The sequence below is a fragment of the Ciconia boyciana genome, chromosome 3, assembly GCF_034638445.1.
Source record: "Ciconia boyciana chromosome 3, ASM3463844v1, whole genome shotgun sequence".
NCBI lineage: Eukaryota > Metazoa > Chordata > Aves > Ciconiiformes > Ciconiidae > Ciconia > Ciconia boyciana.
The window spans coordinates 74,321,189-74,343,787 of NC_132936.1; the positions used below are offsets into that span (position 1 = coordinate 74,321,189).

The window sequence follows — 22,599 nt, forward strand, 5'->3', positions numbered from 1 at the left end:
TATACTCAGCTTCAGCTATAAATTAAGCCCTCACAGCTTCAAGATTTAACTATACTTAGGGATCTCTTTATAACAATGACATCTAGTTACATATGCCATACCCACAACTTAAGCCTACGTATGGCAGAGAAAGCAAAGCTCCTTTCCTTTCTCCTTACAGTATTTCAAATCCATGGCCTCTCACCTGTGTTCTCAGACTTAACAGCCTCATCTCCTCCAATTTTTATTTTGTGCTGTCTGATCATTCAAAAGCACTGCCCTCTGATCAGTCCATATTTTTCTTGATAGCGCATTTCCTAGAACTGTTCTACTGAGGCCTTGCCACAGTTTAGAATTGTGAAAGAATTACTCCACGTTGGTTTTACAGATATTCCCATTTATTTATCCCAATGATTTTCTTTTTTGTGCAACACTGACACTGCAATACATTAGCCCTCCAATTTTTTTTCCCCAGAACATAAGTTCCAAGTGTAAATCATTGATCCTATATTCAAATAAATGGTCTTTATATGCTATTCAATAATTAGCATTCTCAACTGTAATTCTAATTCTTTCTTCCATTTTCTTTCAACTGTCAAGGTGTTGTTGTCAAACTTCACAGGCATATTCTCTAGTCAATGGCCCAAATCACTGCTACAAATAGTAATCGTATCATTAGGAAAACTTAATTTATAGCATCCTTTGTCTTCTTCCATATTTCAGTGGTTTTACCTGAATCACATTTCCCTAGTTCATCTGTAAGACTGTGCTATTCGACAGATTTAAAAGTTTAAAAATCAAGATACAGGATACCTGCAGTTTCTCCCTTAACAGGTTCATTTATCTGTTTTAGAAATAAACTAAATGTCTCTAACAGGATCTCCTTTTGACAGATCTATACTGAACAGAACTTTTAAGCACACAGAATCAATCAGGTTTGGGTTGGTTTTTTTTTCTCCTTTTCTCCCCCCCACCCCTCTCCCAGGTTCCACCCCCACCCCAAATTGAAATGGAAGATCTATAACACTCTAAATACTCCTCCTCCCAGTTTTTAAACATATACATTGCATCTGTTCCCTCCCACACCCAACACACCCCTTAGAGCATTTTGGAATCTCACCAGTCTTCCACAAATTTTCAAAGACAACTGATAATGATTCCAAGATTGCTTCAGACAGCTTTTAAGTACCAAGAGTAAAGTTAGTGAGAATTAGATGAATTAAAACATCTAACTCTTGTATAGTTCATTCTAATTTGAATTCTTACTGCATTTCTCACTGTTAGCTGTGTAGACCATCAGATGCAATTGACACTTTAACTGAAGAGAGGTGTAAAACAGTATCAGACTCTTCAGGCCTGTTCAGTGTTCCACCAAAGAAAAAGGTTTTTTATTTTACTGTTCTCCTGCTTTTCTTCAAAAATGCCTAGATCATTTTATTAGCAAACTATTACTGGTTCCAATTCTCATTTTTAGATATTGTGATTTATGGGGAGCTGATGTCTTAAAACACATGCCTCTCTCCTGTCTAAAGACAGAAAAAACTTACTGAAATACACTTGTACTAAAAAGGAATGCATTTGCCTGTCACGCCTCTCTATGCTCAATAATGTGCTTCTAAAAATATTTTAGAACTCTTCCATTCTAGCTGGCCTTTGGACTACCAGTGCATTTTCACTGAGGGGGTGAAAACAGTGAAACAATTAACTAAGAAATAATGTTAATTTTATTTAATTTTAAATCAAAGTTCCCTATGGAGTTACTGATTCTACATGAGGCAGGAAATAATGAAAATGACTAGTCTGCAATTATATTCCATTAGAGATATCAGTAAGTTTAGAAAACTACTGCACAGAAAAAAATCTCTACTGAAAACACTTACTTGCTGAGGCATCCCAAAACTTGATTGACCCATCAGCATGCCTATGAAATATTAAAAAATTAGTAAGATGGTGAAATGGTTAGTTGGAGTGTTAGACCTCTTTGCTACTGATTAGAAAATATATGACTAACATTCTATTTTTATTAGTATTCTTAGTGACACTTCATTTTCACAATTTATTGGAAGCCAGTATTTTAAACATGTGCCCCAATTACTTTAGACAGAAGAGATTTTAAAAAAGCATTTGGGGGCTAACTCCCTGAAATTCTACTGTACTAATACTAATTTGACATTTTAAATACTGATTTCAGTTACCTGCATTTCCTATAAGCAGTTTGGCATACCTTACCATGTGTTGTTTCTTAAAAGATGCCCTTTATTTGGAGTGACATTTGTAAAGGAGATGCTTAAATATACTGTATTTCAGTGTAAATGAGTCACCTAACTTGTTTATTTATCCTTGAAATTGAGAATCAGATGACTAGATTTTTTCAGGACTGTCTCTCAAAGCCTCTGCAACATGTAGTATAAAGTGACAGTAATCCTCAGCAGGGCTAATGGGCTGTTTTAAGAACTTTAGTAGTGCTCTCACTTTCAGTGATACACTGCATGGTTATAAATTAAATTTTATTTATGCTCCTTAGTGTAATATTAGAAGGATCAGTCTCAGATCAAAACAAACAGATTTAAGTATTTGGTTGTCCTTTTTAAAATAAGACTTGGCTTCCCATTAAGAAGTGAACTCAATAACTATTAAATAGACTTCCTATGCTTTAAAACACTACTCAAATATTTTCCAAAAGTTAAAGAATAAAAGATAAGTTTTGTCCAGCATATACTGATAGCAAGCAGACAATCACAATACCACATCATAATAATAATCCCTGTAAAACACCTGCTATCATTTTGTTCCTACCTTCTCTCTCCCACATTTTGCTTTACCTTCTTGGCCATGCCTCAAGAAGATTATGCAAATGACTTGTCTGGTGAACATAATTTCTTAAATCATTCAAATCACTGTTAGAACATTGTTTTCTATAAAAGGAACAAAATATTCTCACTTCTACTTAATCAGCTAAGAAAGTTATTACTACACTGTGGTGTCACTTACCCTGTAATAATTATCTCTGGATAGCTCTGAGTGATCAAACCCCAGTTGCCTCCACTGATAGGCCATTCCTGGAAGATTAACAAATACACTGAGAAAGAAAATATCATACAGCAAAGTTAAGCCACTGAAATTACTGCAGATACTGCAGATTCCAGTATTTCACATGACTTCAAAGAGTAATTAGATATGTCCACTGCAGGGGAAAAAAAAAAATTCAGCAAGGGCTATAAACAACTCCAGGAATTCCCTTCGCTTCCAGTGATATGGCAATCAATGGGAGCGCATCAGGAAAGTATGACTATAGGCTTGACATATGCTATATCCTCTCTAGACATCCGCTATTAGCCGCTGCCAAAGACAGGATAATGAGTCAGACAGAGCTTTGGTCTGGCCACTCCTACGTTGTTTACAGCTGTTGATTTTCAGTATTTTCAAATACGTATGTATGTATCAGATGTTGTACCTTCTTACTGTAGCCTTGACGTTTCTGTCGAGCACCAACTGAATAGAGCGCAGGTATGAGGTCCACAGGACAATCAGCAAAATATTCACAACAGGTAACTGGAGATTCATGTATAGTCAAAGGATAGGGATTCTCAAATATAGGGTACCTTTATTGGATGAAAGGGGAAGACTGTTAATCTAGGAAAAACTTTGTTTTTTAAATGCAGAACACAAGTGAAACACTGAAGACTAAGTTGGTATTCTTTTCATATAGAGGAAAATGCATATGAAATTAGATTATAAACAAATATACTATGCAACTCTACTGCTCATCCAGTAGTACACTATAAAGATACTGTAGTCCTCTAGACAGAACCTGAAGTTTGTACTGTTTCTAGAGTATTTCTAGAACACCGCTATTCCCTATAGTTTTATATTTTTACAAGCTTACTATTTTAATGGCCCATGGAAAAACTGAAGTTACCAAGTCCTAATTGTAGTAATGTGGACCTATGAATTTATTTCTAACTCTTCAGTCTATTCTTTCAGGGAGAAAGACAGGAAGAACCCACTTCTCACTTTGTATTATTATACTGTTCTTAGAAAGTTGTCCAACACTTTTCATAACCTACTTGCAACTCCAAGATCACTTTCCGAAAATTATAGATAGCAATACTCAGTTACCAATTAGAAGCAAACACACACACACTCCCCACCATCACCTCCATCAGAAAAGTGACAGAGCCTCAATGAGGAAAAAAGACAATAATAATAAAGAGGTAAATATATCTGTGTTCAAAGAATATTTCTCTCCAGAAAAATGAATATTATGCATATGCTTTTCTTTTGCCTTTTTTTTTTTTGAAAGGTGAAAGGGGACACAGGTTTTCAACCCACCTAAAGGAAAAGTTAGCAACAAGTGAAAACATTCTGCATACCAATAACTTCATACAGAGTTATCTGGAAAGCTAAAACAATCTTCTAAAAACTGAATGAAAAAGAGGCTTAATTTTAACAAAATGATAAATCCATATGACAACATAGGGCAAAAGGAAACATCCTGTAGCAAAAAATCTATTCATTTTGTTGCTTTTTTCAGGTGTGAAACAATTAATACTTCGCAAGTCAATCATAACAAAGACCACTAAGTCTTCTAAAAACATAAATGCTGAGGATTTTTTTAACATGAAATGGAACAAGCCTTAACATAACTTCAAATTTCAGAAACTGTAAACTATTTCACTTAAGAAAAAGAGTCTTGTACAAACCTTTTTATTTCAAGCTCATTAAAACTTGTATTATTAATCTTTCAACATATGAATGTTGGAAGCTTAATGCCATTGGTATTTCAGAAATGAGTTTTGGTTACAGCATATGGCCATGTAATATTGGGAAAATCTAAATGAAATCACTCAGTAGCTGCAGAGATATTAGGACTAAACTTGACCTTCTTCCAAATTTGATGAGTCTTCATTATCTAAGGTATCACCATTGACTTCAAGGATACATATTTACAGGTTTTTGTTTTGCCCTAGAAGGATGTTCTTCACAAGGTTTTATTTTTCCTTCACTGACCATTGGTGACTTTTAATCAGGAACACTACAAAGATCTTATCCATCAGGCTTCTCTGCTACTAATCCCTTAATAGTTAGTTGTTACTGCCTATACTAATTTCAAAACCCTTTGTAAAAAAACTTGCAGGATCCAGAATTTTTAATCACCACCTAATAGAGTATACAGACTATTCCATGGACAAAGTAACAAGAGACTAAAAATGTGTTAGGTAAGTATTAGTTGTGAAAACTGTAATAGGATACTACTTTTAAGCAACCTCTTACCACAGTAGTAAACCAGGGAGGAGATGTTACCATTCTAATTTTATGTATATGACATTTATTGCATCGTATTAAGTTACTTTAAGCAATATAGACAGCAATTCATTTGGCAATAAAATCAGCAAAAATTTGTTGTCATGACAACAACATTCAGCATCAGCCAAAATTACCTGGCTTATCTGAACAGTGGTTCCCCCCTGCTCCCTCCCCCCCCATAGCACTAAGCTCCCCTCATAGCATTAAGGAATCAACTTCAAAATAAACTGTGATAATTAAAAAGCAGCAGTGATCTATGAGTAATTTCTGTCAGTCAATCAAGCCTGGAAAAAGTTGCATAATATTCTACTCATCTTCTAGATGTTAACTTGAGAAAAGTTGATCTATAAAGATTCTCAGTTCTGCCGAAGAAACCTTATATTTAATATTTAAAATTTTATGTTCTGGACAAGGAGGTATTATGGTAGATTAAAAAGCTATAGAGCAGAACAATAGCCTGACCACTGCAGCCAACCATTAAAAAGACTACACAAGATTCTTACCCATTTTGTGCAAGGTCAATCAGTACTAAGTCCTTTTCTAGGAGAACAACTACAGCATATGGTTCCTGAAAGTCTGAAAACAAGAAAGAAAAAAGTTACTTATTGGTAAATGTCGTCCTTGCATGCACAGCCTCAAGAATGTGATCAGTCCTTGCACTCTGATCAGTCAAGAGTAGAAAAGCCACTTAGATGACCACACAGTTTCTGAAGTTACGTTATACACTCACTCCCCGAATATTCCAAGTTAAGTTCGGAAAAGCCACGCTCTCCCTTTAATTCAATATTCTCAACTCTTCCAATTTGCCAGAACCATTTAAACAGCTCAAATAACAGGAAAAGGAACATGCAGAGGAACTTGTATAAGCAGTATTTTTGAGAAAGAGCCAATTACTGAACAATAACATCCTCCCACCCCCGAACTGCTTTTCCTCATATTCAGTGGGGTTTAAATTCTAATTGCTTACAAAATGGATTGAAAGACAGCTGACTTGACACTAAAATAAGAAAACTGAGTTTCCGAAGTTTATCTTGCCCTCTTTCAGGCAGACCTCAAATTCTCAGCTAAGCAGTTTTATATACTCTGATGGAAGTTGACAGCTAAAAACATTGGAGTAATCAGAAACATAATACTGTTAATCTGGGAAAACTATTTTAACTATGATAAAAAAAATACCCTTCTGCAGAAGAGAGATTACAGGTTAGTGATGAACTTCATGGGAGTATTAGAATGAATGAAGTCACTAAAAGTTAAGAGTACTACACAAATGCTAATCAAGATTTAGCATTGACTGGAAAAGTCTTATGTGCTCAAATAAATATTGATGAACACATCTGCTGCAGTAACTAGAGTTTAAAATTGTAATGCTACTTTTTATCTGCACATGCTTTCGGGATTAAAAAGGAAAAACCATATAACCAGTAATTGGCATTCTTCAAGAAAAATAGGTTTTATAATAAACTATTCTATTATGATGCTTTGGGAAGCAAAACAGACTTCAGACAGTAAGGATAACAGATGTTGCTCCTGCAGTCTGATCCCCAGAGATAAAACACAAAGATAAAACTTTACGTTTTATCCCCAGAGATAAAACGTAAAGAATATTCTGATGGGATAAAACTCCAGAGAGAAGAGGTTGAAGTACTGAGAAAAATCTTTACAGAGCCTACCATTAGGATACGGTGTTTCACAGAGGGTTAGAAAATCAACAATAGAATAATCCATTTCTAGCACAGCAGTACTTTTCCCATGCATAACTGTTAAACAGGGTCTTCTTCCTACAGTGTCATATGACAAGCCTCCTGAGAGTATTATGAAAGGCTCCCTGGAATAAAGCAGAGGCATTTAGGATCAAGCCAAGATAATAAGTAAAAAGAGACTGGCCAATTTTTGTAACATTATAAAGTTCAATGAGATATCATTAAGCAGAGATACATTAAGAATAATGCAAATCATCTCTCCATGCAATGCGTAGCTTATTTATGTGTTTCAAAACTTAAATCCCAAGACTTACAAGACCACAACTCAAGTCAGACATCTCTTCCAAACCTTTTGTTCTATATTGCTTATTTAACCCATCCTTGCAACTGTTTGCCAATATGAGATTTTTTTTTATTTTGTTAAACTTTAGAATAGTTTCTTTTCTACTGAACTGCAGATTCAGATTTGCCAACAGCCCCATTTATCCATAATAAAAAATATTCCAGCAGGATCAGGAAGAACTAGTCCCATTTACTTCCTGTACAGCACTACCCTAAATTTTGAAGAATGAACAATTTTGCAAACAGTGTAAAGTAATTTTGCAGTCACAATAATATGACTGTTTTGGAGAAGCAAACAGCTGCTTGGTAAGCTTCAAAGACCTAACATCTTTTAAGAAGCAAGGACATAAATAAAAGGCCCACAGTTCTTGCATCAGACATTTACTCTATACATTTTATCCATTTTCCCCCCTACCACCATGCACAAAATTCAAGGAACTACTTCTATGTCATAGACTACTCCTACTGCATAATTAACTGGCTGAGTACAGCAAAGCAAAAATATTTCTTCTAGTTTTGAGAAAAGAGATTAGAGGCCTCCCTTCAAAAATTTTTTAAAAGTCTTTACAGAAACATATTTTCAAATACATGCACATTTTCTGCAATATGCACATAATATACAACTTAGTAATATACATTTACACATAGTACACATTATACATTTATTGAAAAACAAGATGACTGAAAACCAAGATGGATATATTCATTTTACTAGGTATTTTCTTCTTTCCTGATTATCAAATGTAATCACTCATTTTAATACTGTTTAAGTTCAAAATAGGGCATAAAGAGCAGACTGACTGTTTAAGTAGAGAGGTCAAGAAATTTCACCCATTATTGACTATTGCCTCAAGTTCCAGGTTGTATTTCTGGAGGAAAAATAGGCACTTAGAGTGTGAAATTCCTCTGGATCTACTTTTATGCTCACTTTAGGTAGGAATCCTACCCTTTCTTTGTGTCTACCTTGGAAGCAGCTAATATGTCAGTATCTGGAGAAAATTTGTAGAGGAAAAAAGCTATCCCAACATATTGTGAAAACGAGGCTGAAGAGATCTTTTATTTTTTGTCTTTTCCTATAACACCATCTTTCCCATACTGTCTAAAGGGTTTTCACTAGTTAGCATTTGAAACATAAAAGACAGATTAGGTACATCTTTCTTCTTGAAAACTGTGCATGAAGGGTTTAGTTTATGCCCATGCTGCCCCTCATGAGTTTAAGGCTGGGCTGAAACGTGCTTTGTGTTTGCAGCATTGAAGGCAAAGCAGACTGAGATAAGCTTTCAGTTTCTACAATTATTTCACAATCTGCCTGATCCTTCAAAAAGTGCTATGACTGAAGAGTTGATAGGATCAGAGAATTCTGCTAGCTGAGGAAGAGACCTCAAAGGAATGGCCATAAATTAGACTACTGAGTTCAATATCCTGCCTCCAACAGTAGCCGAAAGTGTATTTCTAGAAAAGGAGTAAGTTTTCTCCAAGTTTTCATTTAATTTCAGTTCTTCATATTGGAACTTCACACAATCTTTTATGGTCAGATTGATGAAGTAATTTCAGGAAAAGGACAAACTTTTGTTTAACCTGATATTTTTTAGGATGCCAATGAAGAGAAAAATACTGGTGTGAGGTACTTGCAGTACCTCATTGTGCTGGAATTATTTATTGCAGTATTTTTTGTCTTCACTAAATCATTACTTTTTTAACCAATAATGCTGCCAGGACAATATGCAGTAATTAGACTTCCAGGTTCACCAAGATCAACTGACAATAACAAAGTGACAAAGTTCAGTTCCTAAGTTTCATACATCACAGTGAAAACTGCATGCTGGTTTCTCCTGGTTTTATTTCAAAGTAACCAGGTTGCTTTGGGCAGGCTTGCCAGAGTCCGTATCCTTACGAAGCAAAGAATGGAAGAGCTAAGAAGAGATTAATCGATCTGTCACATGGATTTTTCACAGATGATTCAAAGATCAAAGTTGACTTCAGTCTGCCAGAAAGACTAATACACATTTGTGTATGAACTTTTCATATTTTCATGAAACCATGGATTTACCATGAACACAAGCTTTGCATTTTCTAATTAAATACTTAGTGTTGTCCTTCAGTTGTGATACATATTAAGAGGTTAGTGGACATTAAATAGAAATTCATAATTTAAAAGTAAAAAAACCTGTACTTTACATAACAGATGAGATGGATCCAACTTTGATATTTACGTTTTACCTACCTGAAACAATGGAAAACATTTAACAAAAAGCAGTGCTCAGCTCTTAGAGAATCACTATATAGCATTTTTAGCAGCTGCTAATACAGAGATTCCTCTTTGAAACAGTTCTGCTTCAGCAGGTAGGGAAGCAATGCCTTCACATGAATTTCCCCATCAGTTAAATCTGCAAAATCATTGGGGAACACTATAAAAAATTCACTACAAAGGGGGGCAATGTTTCATTGCAAAAAATTTCAGAACACACAGGCCTATGTCTTGCAGTGTATGAAAACCATAACACAACTGAGAGCTGAGTGTCTCACAACCCTGGAGGGTGTTTCTGCTCAATTTTAGAAGTAAACTGTCAGATGTGAGTCAGTTTCTGGCAATCTGGATGTGAGAGAGAACACTATATACAGAAGTCAGGCCATTGGTACCAGTTGGCTTACTTTTCAAACCATGGGTGATTTTGTCAAGAAGTTAATCCCTAGTAATAAAGGTGGAAAAGACTACAAGAGTTGGTTTAGCTTAAGTTGGGAAATCTTGAAGTAGTAGTGAAGATAAATTACAAATTCATTTTGGGAAGTGTGCTTTTGAATCGACAACAAAACACACAACAAAAATAGTACTATCCAAACTAAATTAACAGATCAAGAACTTTCTTATCATCTAGAGACCTCATTATTATTGTAACCTCTGGGTCCCAATTATACACATCCATCTTGCTAGAGGATACTGCTCTACAGCTAGTCAGTGACAGCTGCATTAGCTACCAAGACAATACCCTTTTTGATTATGTTTTACGGAGAGACTTTTGAGCTGTAATTTCTATTATGCAGAGCTCTAGTAGCGAAGAATAAGCTTGGGCAATTTTATCATAATGGTAATATCAACCAGAGTAAATACTACATGGGACTGAATCTGGAGGGGTGGGAAATGGCATTAGGAAGCTCAAAAGCTTTTCTAGATTCACTTTAGACAGAAAAGCATGCATAAAAGGCAACATGGAAACCACTTCAGCAAGCTCAAAAGGTAACCTACCTTGGAACTCATCGCTTCACAAAGAGATGGAGTATTTTAGATGAACTTAAATGGCTAGAGAACAACGACATTATGCTCTGGGATTGGAAAATTATGCCAGTTTGCTCAAGGAATATACCAAGAACTTGCCTTTTGACCCCCTAGCCCAGGTACAGCATGACTGTCAATAGTAACCTTTCTACATATATTTTCCCAGATATAAAGCTACATACTATTGTTGTGGGGTAAACAACTTTGGCTTCGGAGACTTCCCAGGCACTATGTGCAGTATACTTAAAAAGCCCCTGAAACCCAAGGACAGGAAAACCACAAACTTAAAAGATAAATAGGTAGTCTGTAAGAACCAGAAAAAAGACTCATGCCCTCCTGTTTCCCTCACTCCAGCTTCACAATATGGACAACATAATGGAGGAAAAAAGTGAGAAGGGATTAATAAAGAGCTGCAACAGTAGAAAGAATAGTGTCTGTAGCCCCTACTACAGGTTGCAATCAGTTATGTTCCTTCCTTTTGTGTGATTCTGGACACCTTTTCTCAAAAAAAGTTTATTAGAATTAGAAACAGTAAAGAAAACAAGTAAGATCACATCAATGAAGTGTTTTCACATGAGAAGATACTGAAACAATCCTAGATCCTAGACCACTCTGGATAAGGGAGGAGCAAGAAACAAGGGGTGACAAAGATGTTGGAGTTCCACACAGAGCATGGAAAAAGTGAACATGGAACGGTTACTCACCATTTTTCACAATAAATAAGTTAGGTAAAATAGCCTAAATATACATTAAACAGTACCTCTTAAATATGTTGCAAGCTTTTTGGTTTTGTTTTCTCTTGTGGGGTTTTTTGGTTTGTTTTTGAAGAACAGTTAGAGCAGACTGCTATAGAAGCAAGTTTGATTTGTTTCTTATATTCTTTCAGTAGCTAGAAAAACTTTGGTCCTGTCCCGGAATGATTCTCCTCTGTGCTACAGAAATTAAACCATGAACAACAAGTGACAGTGCTTTAGCTAAAAGTAAAAATTGTATCATGTTCATACCTAATTAATTTCAATTGGTAAAGAAAAAACTATCAAAATTTTAAGCACTGAAAGGTAGTTCTGCCTTGCCTTAAAATTCTTGTAATAAGATTACAAGTGAAACTGAAAATTCAAGTGTGAACCGAAGTACATGTAGCAGTAAATGAATGGAGATTTTCAGTACACTGCTTCACCACCACAGTGCAAATTGGGTTTTGTGGTTTTGGGTTTGGTGTTTGGTTTTTTTTTGTTTGTTTGTTTTATTAAAGTTCTGGAAGAGTATCACAGCAGTTAGATTCAGAATTACACTGAAGATGGAGAAAATAGAGAGAAAATATTAAACTGAAATGCATCAAAATATTCAGTTAGGATGAACACTGGAAAATGAGAGGTGTAACAGAAAAGCCCACACTAGGAAAAAGTGGTCTCCCCAAAGAGCTATGGATTCTTAGAAATTATACTAGAACAAGCTCCTCGTTAAACAGTGTGAAAAGTCAACTAGTTTTCACATTGTAATATTATAATTGTACAGAACAAGCTTCAAACTAATCTTTTCCTTCAGAATGACTATTCATAACAGAAGGCTTTTGATTGCAGAAGTTGTAACTTGAAGCTGAGACTACTTTTAGTTATCTGTATCTTTCTTTAGATCAGCTTTTGACACTTCAGTTGAGAAAGGAATATGCAGACAGACGTAGACTGCTACAAGTAAAATATGGCTTTCCAAGTGATCATAGACGTTCATACACCTGGGAATCAGCCACAGTCTTAAATTTCTATTTACCTCACTCTTAGCCAACAATAAAAATACACAAAGCCACTGATATTAGATGTATGGGCATACCAATATATAGTAGAAACCTATATTACATCAATTAAGTAACAATCTTCTATAGAACTGAATGCCTGGAAAGCAAATGAAAACAATACATAAACCCCCCAAAAGTCAAAGAAAATTAAAAATATGAAAAAAACCCCCAACGTTTGCAAATAGCTGAACAAGTTTCCATGAATATTTTATCTTTATATTGCACTTTTTACTCAAACACTTCAAAGTAGTTTAGAACCATAAATAAAAGAAATTTCATGCAGTTCTTGAAATCCTTCAATCCTAATTGCAGTCTTGGTAACAAAACATGCTACTCAAGATACTGTAATTCCATCTGAGCCTCTTGTTGCAATTACTGCTTTGTTACATTCTCAATGAGTGTAATTAGGCACAATTCACTGCATAAATTACTGCACTCTACCAGAAAAGCTTCTGTCAGTAACATTTTTGGGGGAGGAACACGTATTCAGAATTCAGAATATCTGCATCAGGCTACTTATCAAAGTTCAATTTTTCAGGTCTGTGTTTCAGTGTCTTCTGTGCTTTATCAGCCTTTTTTCTTTAATGTTCTCAAAAGATTGAGCAAAAATACACAGGTTTAGTAGCATGGAAGAAGCATGTAGCTAATGCATTATCAGTATCTTTACCTAAGTTAAGGTTTGTATATAGTAATTTGTTCACATATGTTTTTGAAGTTTATTCAGCAATATCTGATTTACCAAAACTATTTCAGCTGTTTTACCATGGCTCAGTGCAATCAGGACATGTATCCCAACAACTGGGAAACAAAGTACATTCCCAGGGAGCTGCATTTATTTTACATATGTTAATTTTCCATATGAAACAAGTCTTACCCGGCTCTAGTTGTTTTATATTCCACCTTAAGGATAGGTTTGCAGGGTTCTGGCTTCTTTCCATCCTTCAGCTGCTTTCCTAAAGTGAATTATTTTCTTATATTAATCTTATAGTTCTGTAACATGATGACAAATTATGAAATTCACTATGCAACTTGCAAAGTAGAACATTCATACAAACATGTATTCAACACCTCTGACAGTTACAGAGTATGCCTTAGAATAATATCATTAAAGATTTGTTAAAACTCTCAATACACCAACCTAGAATATTTGGGTTTAGAGGGGTTTTTTTTTGGTGTTGTCGAATATTTGTTTTCAAAACTATAATCCTCCCCTAAAAAAGTTGTTTTAAGTAGCACTGGGAGATTTACATTTTCTCTCGTGTCTACGATTTTGCAATTAAAATTGGTCAGCTTACAAACAAAGTGAGGTTTATTCTGAGTGTTATCCTTAAGGGCTAAGACTTGAATTTGAACGTGAAGACCCGCTCTTTCTCTACTGTGCACTATTAGCAACTAAAGCTTCTACAGATACAGTTTTCCATGGAGCCAGTAGAAATTAAGAGTATGGTGTAAATATGCATCTTTTCTATCTGAACATTGATAAGGTCTGATACAACTATAAAGTTCTGCATAAAATTTAATTTGCAGCCCAAGATCAAAATAAAAATGCCTATTAAGAGAGGCCAAGGTATATTAAAATAAAGTTAGTCTTGTCTAACTAGTTTTACTACTACAGTAGCAGTCAGTTTTTTATTTTTTGACTGCTACAGGATCATATAGAAATCCACAGCTTCCTTTTTCCACTCTAGTCCACAGCCAGCACAGTAAACGTGGACTTTCCGGAGGATCAGATAGGTGAACCAGGATGTTTAACTATAGCATCTTGTACTATGACTGTAACCTCACAGATTATCCTCACCGTTACATCCACACTTAAGAATCTGACTTAAGTTGCTAAGACATGACTTAGACATATGCACAACATGCAACCCTGGCATTTGTATAGAACTTTTTTTGAAGAGCAGCAGCATATTTCACAGAAGAACAACATGTAATGTTAATTTCCTAGATTAACATTAATGCAAGACTTCTCAGAAGTGGGAACATCTTACCAGATGCTAGCCTTACTCTGTTACAAACCTTTCCAAGAATTTATATGGTAATCTACACATTTATACATGAAACAGATGCTTGCTTATATGTATTTTAAACAACATATGGGATTATAATGTCAAGCAAAAAGCAAGCCCTGCAAAATATGCATTAGTTAATTTTGAGATCAATGCCATTGTGTGAAAGGCCAGCTTGAAGTTCAGAGATTTAGACAAAACTGCACTGATTTGGATTCTTATTTCATAAAGACTGGGTTGGTTTGTTTGTTGTTTTTTTTTTCTCCAATGAAATCTATCAGAATTTGATATGACAGAGAAAGCTTTACTTGCACTGCAAATGCATTTTTAACACTTGGTTTTGCAAAACAACTTCTATTAAAAATAAGTTCTCTGTGTTTTAAGAGCTGTCAAACACAGCGGGTATCCATTTTCATCTTACCGTGTGGAGTGATTGTCTGGAATGGTTTGGTAGGAGATTTTACATTCCATATGGTCAAAGTACCATCTGAGTGACTACAAATAAATTGTTTTCCTTCATGATGCCAAGCCACAGAGTGGATAGCCTATACAAGAAAAGAGAAAGAACAGTGTAAGTTGAGTATCTTAGTATCATTTTATCCTTACTCCTTCCTCAATGACATTAGAGAGCAAAAGGAAATTAGAGAAAGTACTAAAATCGTACTGCTCTTAGTATGTCCTAATTTACCTATGGTAAATTTTCCATTTGTAAATACTTTCCAGACATACTTTGCCCATCAAAAAAATACTGCCTTCATTGTAGTGATATGTTTAAGGGGAAAAAAGTCCTTCTCAGAGTGTAGTATTAAAGTATTTTTTAAAAAAATTACTGGCATGCAGAGAATAACTGCAACCACTTACTTGAGCTTTGCTAACCAAAATCTTTTATTATTGGGAAAAATACACTGTCCATACAAAAAAAAAATCTACTTGATGGGATTAAGTCAAAATTTTAAATGGCATTTTAAGATGTCTATGTGGATACGCACAAGAGGCAAGCATGGGCTGAGAACCTAACTAAAATGAGAATTGAAGTAATAAGATTTTTTGGAAATGACAATGAATGATGATGATGAAAACAAAATATTAGCTTGAATAAGCATTCTAATGTTGCAATTTTGAGTTGCAACATTGCAAATTTGTTGCAGTTTTGAGGTACTGGAAAGTATCGGAATCTACTAGTAAATCTTTCTATAAATACAGAAACATCTTTATATTCATAAAATTAGGAATGGAATGATTAAGCCATGCCACATGAAATCTTACTGCAGAAGAAAGCTGACTAAATGAAATCTAGTTGTTGCCTTAAGGTGAGAGAAAAGTAAACAACAAAGCAAAGAGTACAAATAAGGCAAAGAGATTAACTACTAAGAAAAGATTGGTGCCATCTGTGTTTCCAGCATCTCTATTAGTACACGGAGACATGAAAGCATTAGGTGATGTTCAAGGGAATTTTAGCAATAGCATGAAAATATCAAGAAAGAATGAAAACCTGAAGTATTTCTCTACTACTGAAAAGGTGAGAAGAAGTATTACCTGCTAGAAGTATGGAACTTTGATATTACTGAGAAGGTAGATTTCCTTAATACTTACGGCAAAGACATTACTCTAGGTAAACTGAAAGCAGGACCTGAATACGTGAACGCTGATGGGCTGTACAATTCCATCTTTTGAGTGGATAGCCTCAGTAGGGATTCTGTCTGTAAGCAGGGCTTAGACTCACTCCAACTCTTCAGGTACCTAGGGATTTCCTCTGTGAGGAAACCTGGGTGTGTGAGTAGTAGGGAACCTCAACTAGCAGTGAAAGCTTAGCCAGTAAATTACTAGGTGAAGAGCAAATCACACAAGACAGATCTAAGCTAGCTTTGCCTAAACTGATTATACACAGATCAGATCTTCACATTTCATAAAATTATACACAAAAACAAGACAGTTATGACTGGGAAAATCCAGAGATTAAACAACAGACAGAGGAAAATGACTACACTACATGAGTGTAGAGTCTCCAGTAATAACTTTTCCAACTTAAAGTAGTAGAAGATTTGGATACCTGTAAACTACAGATGAACTAAGTTTAGTATTTCTTAGTGAAATTTAATCTTGTTCCCCGTGTAGTGTGGAATCACTGTAGATTTTGTTAGAAGACAGATTCAGTGTACTAGTATCACACCTACGCATATGTAGCTCATATTCTAGATATTGTCTAGAAACCCAGACAACTCATATGAAGTATCCTAGACTCAAAGTGAAATAGTCTTGCTCCTTCCATATGTAAGATAAATTTTTATTTAGCAAATAAAAGCAGGTATTATAAAAGAAATTTTGCATAAATATTGAAGATTTGTTTTTATTCACCTATGTAGTACCAAAGTCAGGATCAGAAAGTTTGAAAGTGCAGACTTGGTGAATCAAAGGTTGCATTTCAAAAAGCTCTTTTCACTTAGAAAAAAGTTATCTATACTATGATTAGCAATACAATGTAATAAGCATGTCTTAAATACTCTCCCACATGGAGTATAACCTCGTCAAAAGTAGGCAGCTCGTAGTGCAAACAGAACAGGTTTTGATACACTTTTATGTAGAAATAGGTCTTAAGAACCAGTAAGAAAGCAAGCGTTACAGGAAGGAAGGATAAATCTGAGAAATGAACACTTTTTCCTTTTCTTGAAAGAGAAGGTCAAGAGGAAGGAAACGCAACAACCCATTACTGTTGAAACAGCATTAATGCTTACAAACATAAAAAGATCCGATAAACTGAGCACAAAGAAGAAGGATGACTGCTATCACTTAATTTCTGCAAGGAACCTGACGGGATGGAAAGAACACTGAAAGACAATAACGAGGCCTTTGGCTTTATGGCTATTTATTGTCTAGTTTTATAGAGCATCTGGTTACATTTAGCAATACAGCTAAATATTATTTAAAGCATTAAAAAATACATGGTTTATGTATTTTTAAAATAATCCAACTAACAATTCTGTGGGCTGAGCATGATAAACTCTGGTACAGAGCACTATTCCTTTGCAATTACACAATTCACAACTTTTTATAAGCCTGAAAAGTAAAACCAGACCTGTAAGTAGTTGTAGCATAATCTCTAGGTATACAACAGGCCAGTATATCTACAGTGACAAGTCAGTTACGATGAGAAAAGTACAATAACTTTAGGTGGCACTAGTTGGTTAATATCAATAGCCTCAATCACCAAAACAAAACTGATAACTGAAAAATCATCTCAATACTCAGGAGCAAAAGTTTTGACTTTTTTCCATGGTTAATATTAGTGCTAGAATTTGAAGGAAAGCATAACATCCAAGATAGAAAACTCAGGCAGAATCCACTGAGGCTGCAGATCTATACATAACTTCTTAGACACTAAAAAGCCACTAGGAGTAATATATTTTTTTTCCCAATATTTTACACGAAACTTCCTGATCCAGAATAAAACTTGCAAAGTTTTAATCATAATTCTCATCTTGATTTAAAACTTCACCTGGTACCCTTTTGGCACCATAATGCTGCAGTATGCTCAAATCAGCTGGTGCTGCCTCAAATACTTTTGTTGAATATATCACTGGTCATATGGATCCCAAAAAGACAGTAATCCCTTATGATAAGATCATGCACTAGTACCACAGGGGACTGTTGCTATATTTAAGGCACAAGGCATCTGTATCCTTAAGAGGAGTTGTCTGCACAGGTAACCCAAGTCCTGACCTCACTAACATTATGAATCCTTCCATTTACAAACATGCACTGAACACAAGGAATCTTTATAGGAACTTAAACAGAATGCTCTATAAAAAAACCCCTTTATCTAAATAAATCTTTACATTTACTTAATTATAAATAAAGGTTTCTTATTTAAAGTATTCCTACTATACCCTTCACTGATTCAAAGTTAAAGTACCTGTTCTGGACTATATGGAAGTTTCTTTCAAAACTTCTGAGATAGTATGTGTCTTCGGGCGGGGGGGGGGAGGGGGGGATAAAATCTTACCTTTTTGAATAACAAACCAGCATGATTGACTGCACCGTCCTACATATACCAAAACTTAACCAGAAATGTAGAAACTAACCATCCTAGAGTATTATGTGGAGACAGGCTGTGCACAAAGGATGCCTTACTTTCACCAGGTGTTCCAGAAGGATTATCCCATGTGGAAAAATGACTCCTATACTGCCTGCAAAGGTGGTGAACATATCTGATTTTCAGAAGGAAACATTCTTGCAATGACTGCACCTCACCTCACCTGAGGGAGACTGTAGGACTGATGTGCAATCACAAATAAGAAACTGAAAAAGTCTGAGGAACAGAAATAAAAGCATTTATATGCAAGTCTCCTACAGAAATATCTTTAATAGATCACTAGTTTTTAAAGAGATTAATGCATGTTTAAAAACATTTTACGAAATTCAGTTTTGCTGCTGCAATAGCCTGTCAATATCCCTAGAGATCACTATTATTTCTTGGTTCTTTAAAGAGGTATAAAAATTAATAACTAAATACAACCTTACAATTTAAGAGACAAGTTCATCAATAAAGACTCAAGTTTTGATTGTATTTTTCCACCAAGGGGATTTAACTGTTTCAATACTTAAAATACATATACAAAAAAATCCCTTTATTTTCAATTCCTACAGACTTATTTTAACCCTACAGCTGATTATATGCGTACCATTTCAGAACAGTCTGAGACAGCTTTTCATATCCTATCTTCCTGCAACAGATACATGCAGAAATTTGTGTTCACATCGAAGTATCAATAAAATATTAATTTAAGCAGTTTCCCCTGTTTCCAAGAGACTTTAACCCCTTTTTCTAATACCAAGTTTAGACTACTGCAAATACAGTTGCTACAACTCAAAAGAAAAAAATCTAATTAAACTGGCCTTTTTTTTTTTTAAATAATATGCACCTCCATGCTTGCTTTTCAAGTACAACACAATCTTTGGCAAAATGTTTCTGCATACTTTCCCATGGAAATGCACCAGAATCATGGAGAATTGCTTTCATCATTCTTCAGATTTGACCATGATCCTTTAGTCTTTTGTGCCATTAATTGAGCTTGAAATATACTGTGCATGACTGGTAAGGTCCATGAGATTAGTTATTCTACAAACCACACTGTTTACCATAGCCTCTTCAGATTTCACTGTCCTATTATGATAGTCCTCCATTTCCACAGACATGGAGAGTATTTTCTGGTAAACTTTAACAGATGATGACACCAACTCCTTTTCTACAGGTTTACCAAAATATTCAAAGCAAACATAGTAACTTGGGAGTACCTATGCTAACTCTCTTGTCAACTGCCTACGAAAGGAAGGGGAAAAAGCTGCAAAAGAAAAAAAAAGAATGTATCTACTGAGACTTAAATGGTAATACATTGTGAAGATTGTTTTGATGCAATGAAATGTGCAAGTGCCTAATGACTGCATTGACATGCTTTGGTTCCTGGCAAGTCACACATCAAGGTTGCTTTTTTTTTTTTCCTCCTCTTAATCCCACAGGCTACTTTGATATGTTTTTAATGCTGTAAAATAATCTCTTACACTCAGCCATGTACCAGAACACTGAGCCTAAAAATAGTAATAATACATTTGCCGAGTTAATGCTATCAAAGCTTACTTTAAATCAGAACAAACAAAATACTACTTGAAGAATGGACTTTATTAAAAAACTAGTTTTAGTTTTCAGAAGTTGCACTTCAATTTTTCTAGAAACAAAACTAATAGTTGAGAAATTTGTTTTATTTCTTTCATGTCTGAAAATATAGCACGGGAAATGTTTGCACTATAAACTGTATTCCATATAAGAAATGCACAACTTTTTTTTTAAATCCCCAATGTTTGAACATAAAAGGCTTAAGAATGATGCAAAATGAATTCACAGTCTTATATTTCCACTGATTCTGCCCAAGACAAAAAGGATGTTTTGAGGAAAGAGTTTCAACAAAACTTTCTAAAGAAAAGTTCATTCACAACTGCAGTTCCGTTATGTCACAGGTAATTTCCTCCAAATTCTCTGAAAAAGAATGTTACATTTCTGCATTCTTCTAACTAATTCTAAACATACAACATATTAGTGTTATAATAAAAAGTATACAGTACTGGAAGTTCAGGATCTCATTTGTAATATAGAAAAATCAAGAACAAATTCTAACTAAATTCCCTGTTACAAACTAGAATGTTGTGGAGGGAAGAATATGCCAGCAATCAGTACTAATACTAATCATGACCTAGAGCTGCCTCCCCTAGCCATGGTTAAGCAGAAATATCGTTACAAAGGTTTTAGGGGTGGTGGTGTTGCCCACCCTATAAGCATTCCTGTCCTTGGGATGAGTGCTCCTAGTGTTCTTGTGCTGCAAGTATCAGAGCAGGGTGCTGGGCAGGTACAAATGTTCAGACAGGAAGAAAGCATGGATAGTGTTCCACTGACCTAACTTTCAGGCAACAAATGAGACTGCCCCACCACAACATGGGCCTTTGCTTCAAGAAAGCCTCCTAAAGGTCAGGTAATTTGCAACGAAGCCAAGCAGGAAGCTACAAAAAGATGTAATAGGATTTATCTTCCCTGAGGAAGTCACACAGGTGTCTTTCTGTAAACCTCTGATCACGCAGGAAGTTTGACCATCACTGTTCCTTGGCACAAGAAGATCATAAAGGATAACATGTGGATCCCTTCACACATCTGAAGTTTTGAGTCAAAAAGAGTTGCATCAAATGATGGTGGTAGACCACACAGCCCCTCCAGTTACATGTTTTAAGACCAATATCAACTACAAAGTGATGAGAGAGGAGGAGACTAATCCAATGGCAAAGTTTCTAGCAAACAGTCTTTATGGTATCAATGTGCCTGGCCATCCTGTTCATAATGCCTGATGAAGCCTAGTCACCCATTAACAACGACCACTACACAAACAAAACAGAGAAGTATGTTTCAAAGCACTGCTACAGGAAAACAGACTGCACAGTTGGAGAGGATGCACCTCGAGGGTCCTGACAGCTACATCTTGTGCCTCAACATCATGCAGAACTGCAGCTGGGCTGTAGTGCCAAGCTCTGCCGATGTCAATCCTGCAACTCCCAGCAGCACCAAAGCTCACACCCCAAGTAGAGCACTGCAATTTCTAATAGGCACAGAATCAGTCATCACCTTTGCAATGACATTTTATGGAGGATGCATAAAATCCTTATGATGGATTTTGGGACTGATGGGACTACACAGTTAACCAGTATCAAAGAATTATTTGTTTTCAATAGGGTTAGAGCCAGAGAATTTTTCCCCAGTGGTAATAAGCAGGCCTGATTCACCAAACAAGATCCCTCTGTGAACCCCCTGCTACACTTCAGCAGTCTGAGGTGGCACAGTCAGGGAGGAAGAAGGGAGACCAGACAGCATTGCCTGTGTCTAATGAGCAGCTCTGCACCAGATCTCAAGTGTGACAAGATTGGACTAAGTTGCTCTCTTACTGGTTGTCAGCTCCACACTCAGAAGAGCTCTCATCAAGAACAAGTGGAGAACCAAGGACAGAAATCCTGAGGTTTAAAATCCTGCTCCTGCTACAGGGCAGAATATCACAGGCCTTACCTTCTGTGAGAGAAGAGGTGAAACATGTTCGTGGATGGAGTACAGCCCTTACAGTTACCGTATGAAAAAAGCCTCTGGCAAAGCCACCGAACCAGAAAATCAACAAGAAACAAGAGCTAGAAAGATTCTGTGCACAGAAGTATTCAAATTTACAAGCTTTGCTAGCAGGAAACAAAATGGCAGAGTGCTTTCTCTGCTCTGCACCACACTTACCAGAAGCAGAGATCTCATGAGGTAAGGCATTATTCCACCACTGTTAGACCCTGTGTGTGCACTCTCTTGAGCAAGGAAACCACTACTCTTGAGCAAGGAAACCACAGAATTAATTATACTGTGACTTGCTGTATTGTCATGCAGCCACAACTAGTTATGGAAAGATATTGCTCGGGTGGTCAGGGTAAGACTGCCTTTTTGGGCAGCAACACAATCTTAGATTAGACTAAGCTAGTCAAAGGTCTTGGCAAGACATTACAATACTTTAATGATTATGATACATCACCCTAATTATTTGTTATTTGGGATAGAGGGGAGAAGGAGCTAAATAAGGAATGAATATGGCCACCAATTTTTTAGGCTCCTTTATTATAATGGGAGCACATGTC

At 35.7% G+C, this 22,599-nt stretch overlaps 1 protein-coding gene across 9 annotated transcripts in view; it reads right to left on the reverse strand.

The window, feature by feature from the left end:
- STXBP5 (syntaxin binding protein 5) overlaps positions 1-22,599 on the reverse strand; it is a 114,079-nt gene that overhangs the window by 40,434 nt on the left and 51,046 nt on the right. For all 9 annotated transcript variants that reach the window (XM_072856158.1, XM_072856159.1, XM_072856160.1 and 6 more), the window contains 7 exons: positions 14,825-14,948; positions 13,269-13,347; positions 6,957-7,111; positions 5,790-5,862; positions 3,434-3,581; positions 2,971-3,038; positions 1,860-1,900 (listed from right to left, as the gene is read on the reverse strand). In XM_072856158.1, coding sequence (XP_072712259.1) covers positions 1,860-1,900; positions 2,971-3,038; positions 3,434-3,581; positions 5,790-5,862; positions 6,957-7,111; positions 13,269-13,347; positions 14,825-14,948 — 688 coding nt within the window. The remainder of the gene's footprint in view (positions 1-1,859; positions 1,901-2,970; positions 3,039-3,433; positions 3,582-5,789; positions 5,863-6,956; positions 7,112-13,268; positions 13,348-14,824; positions 14,949-22,599) is intronic.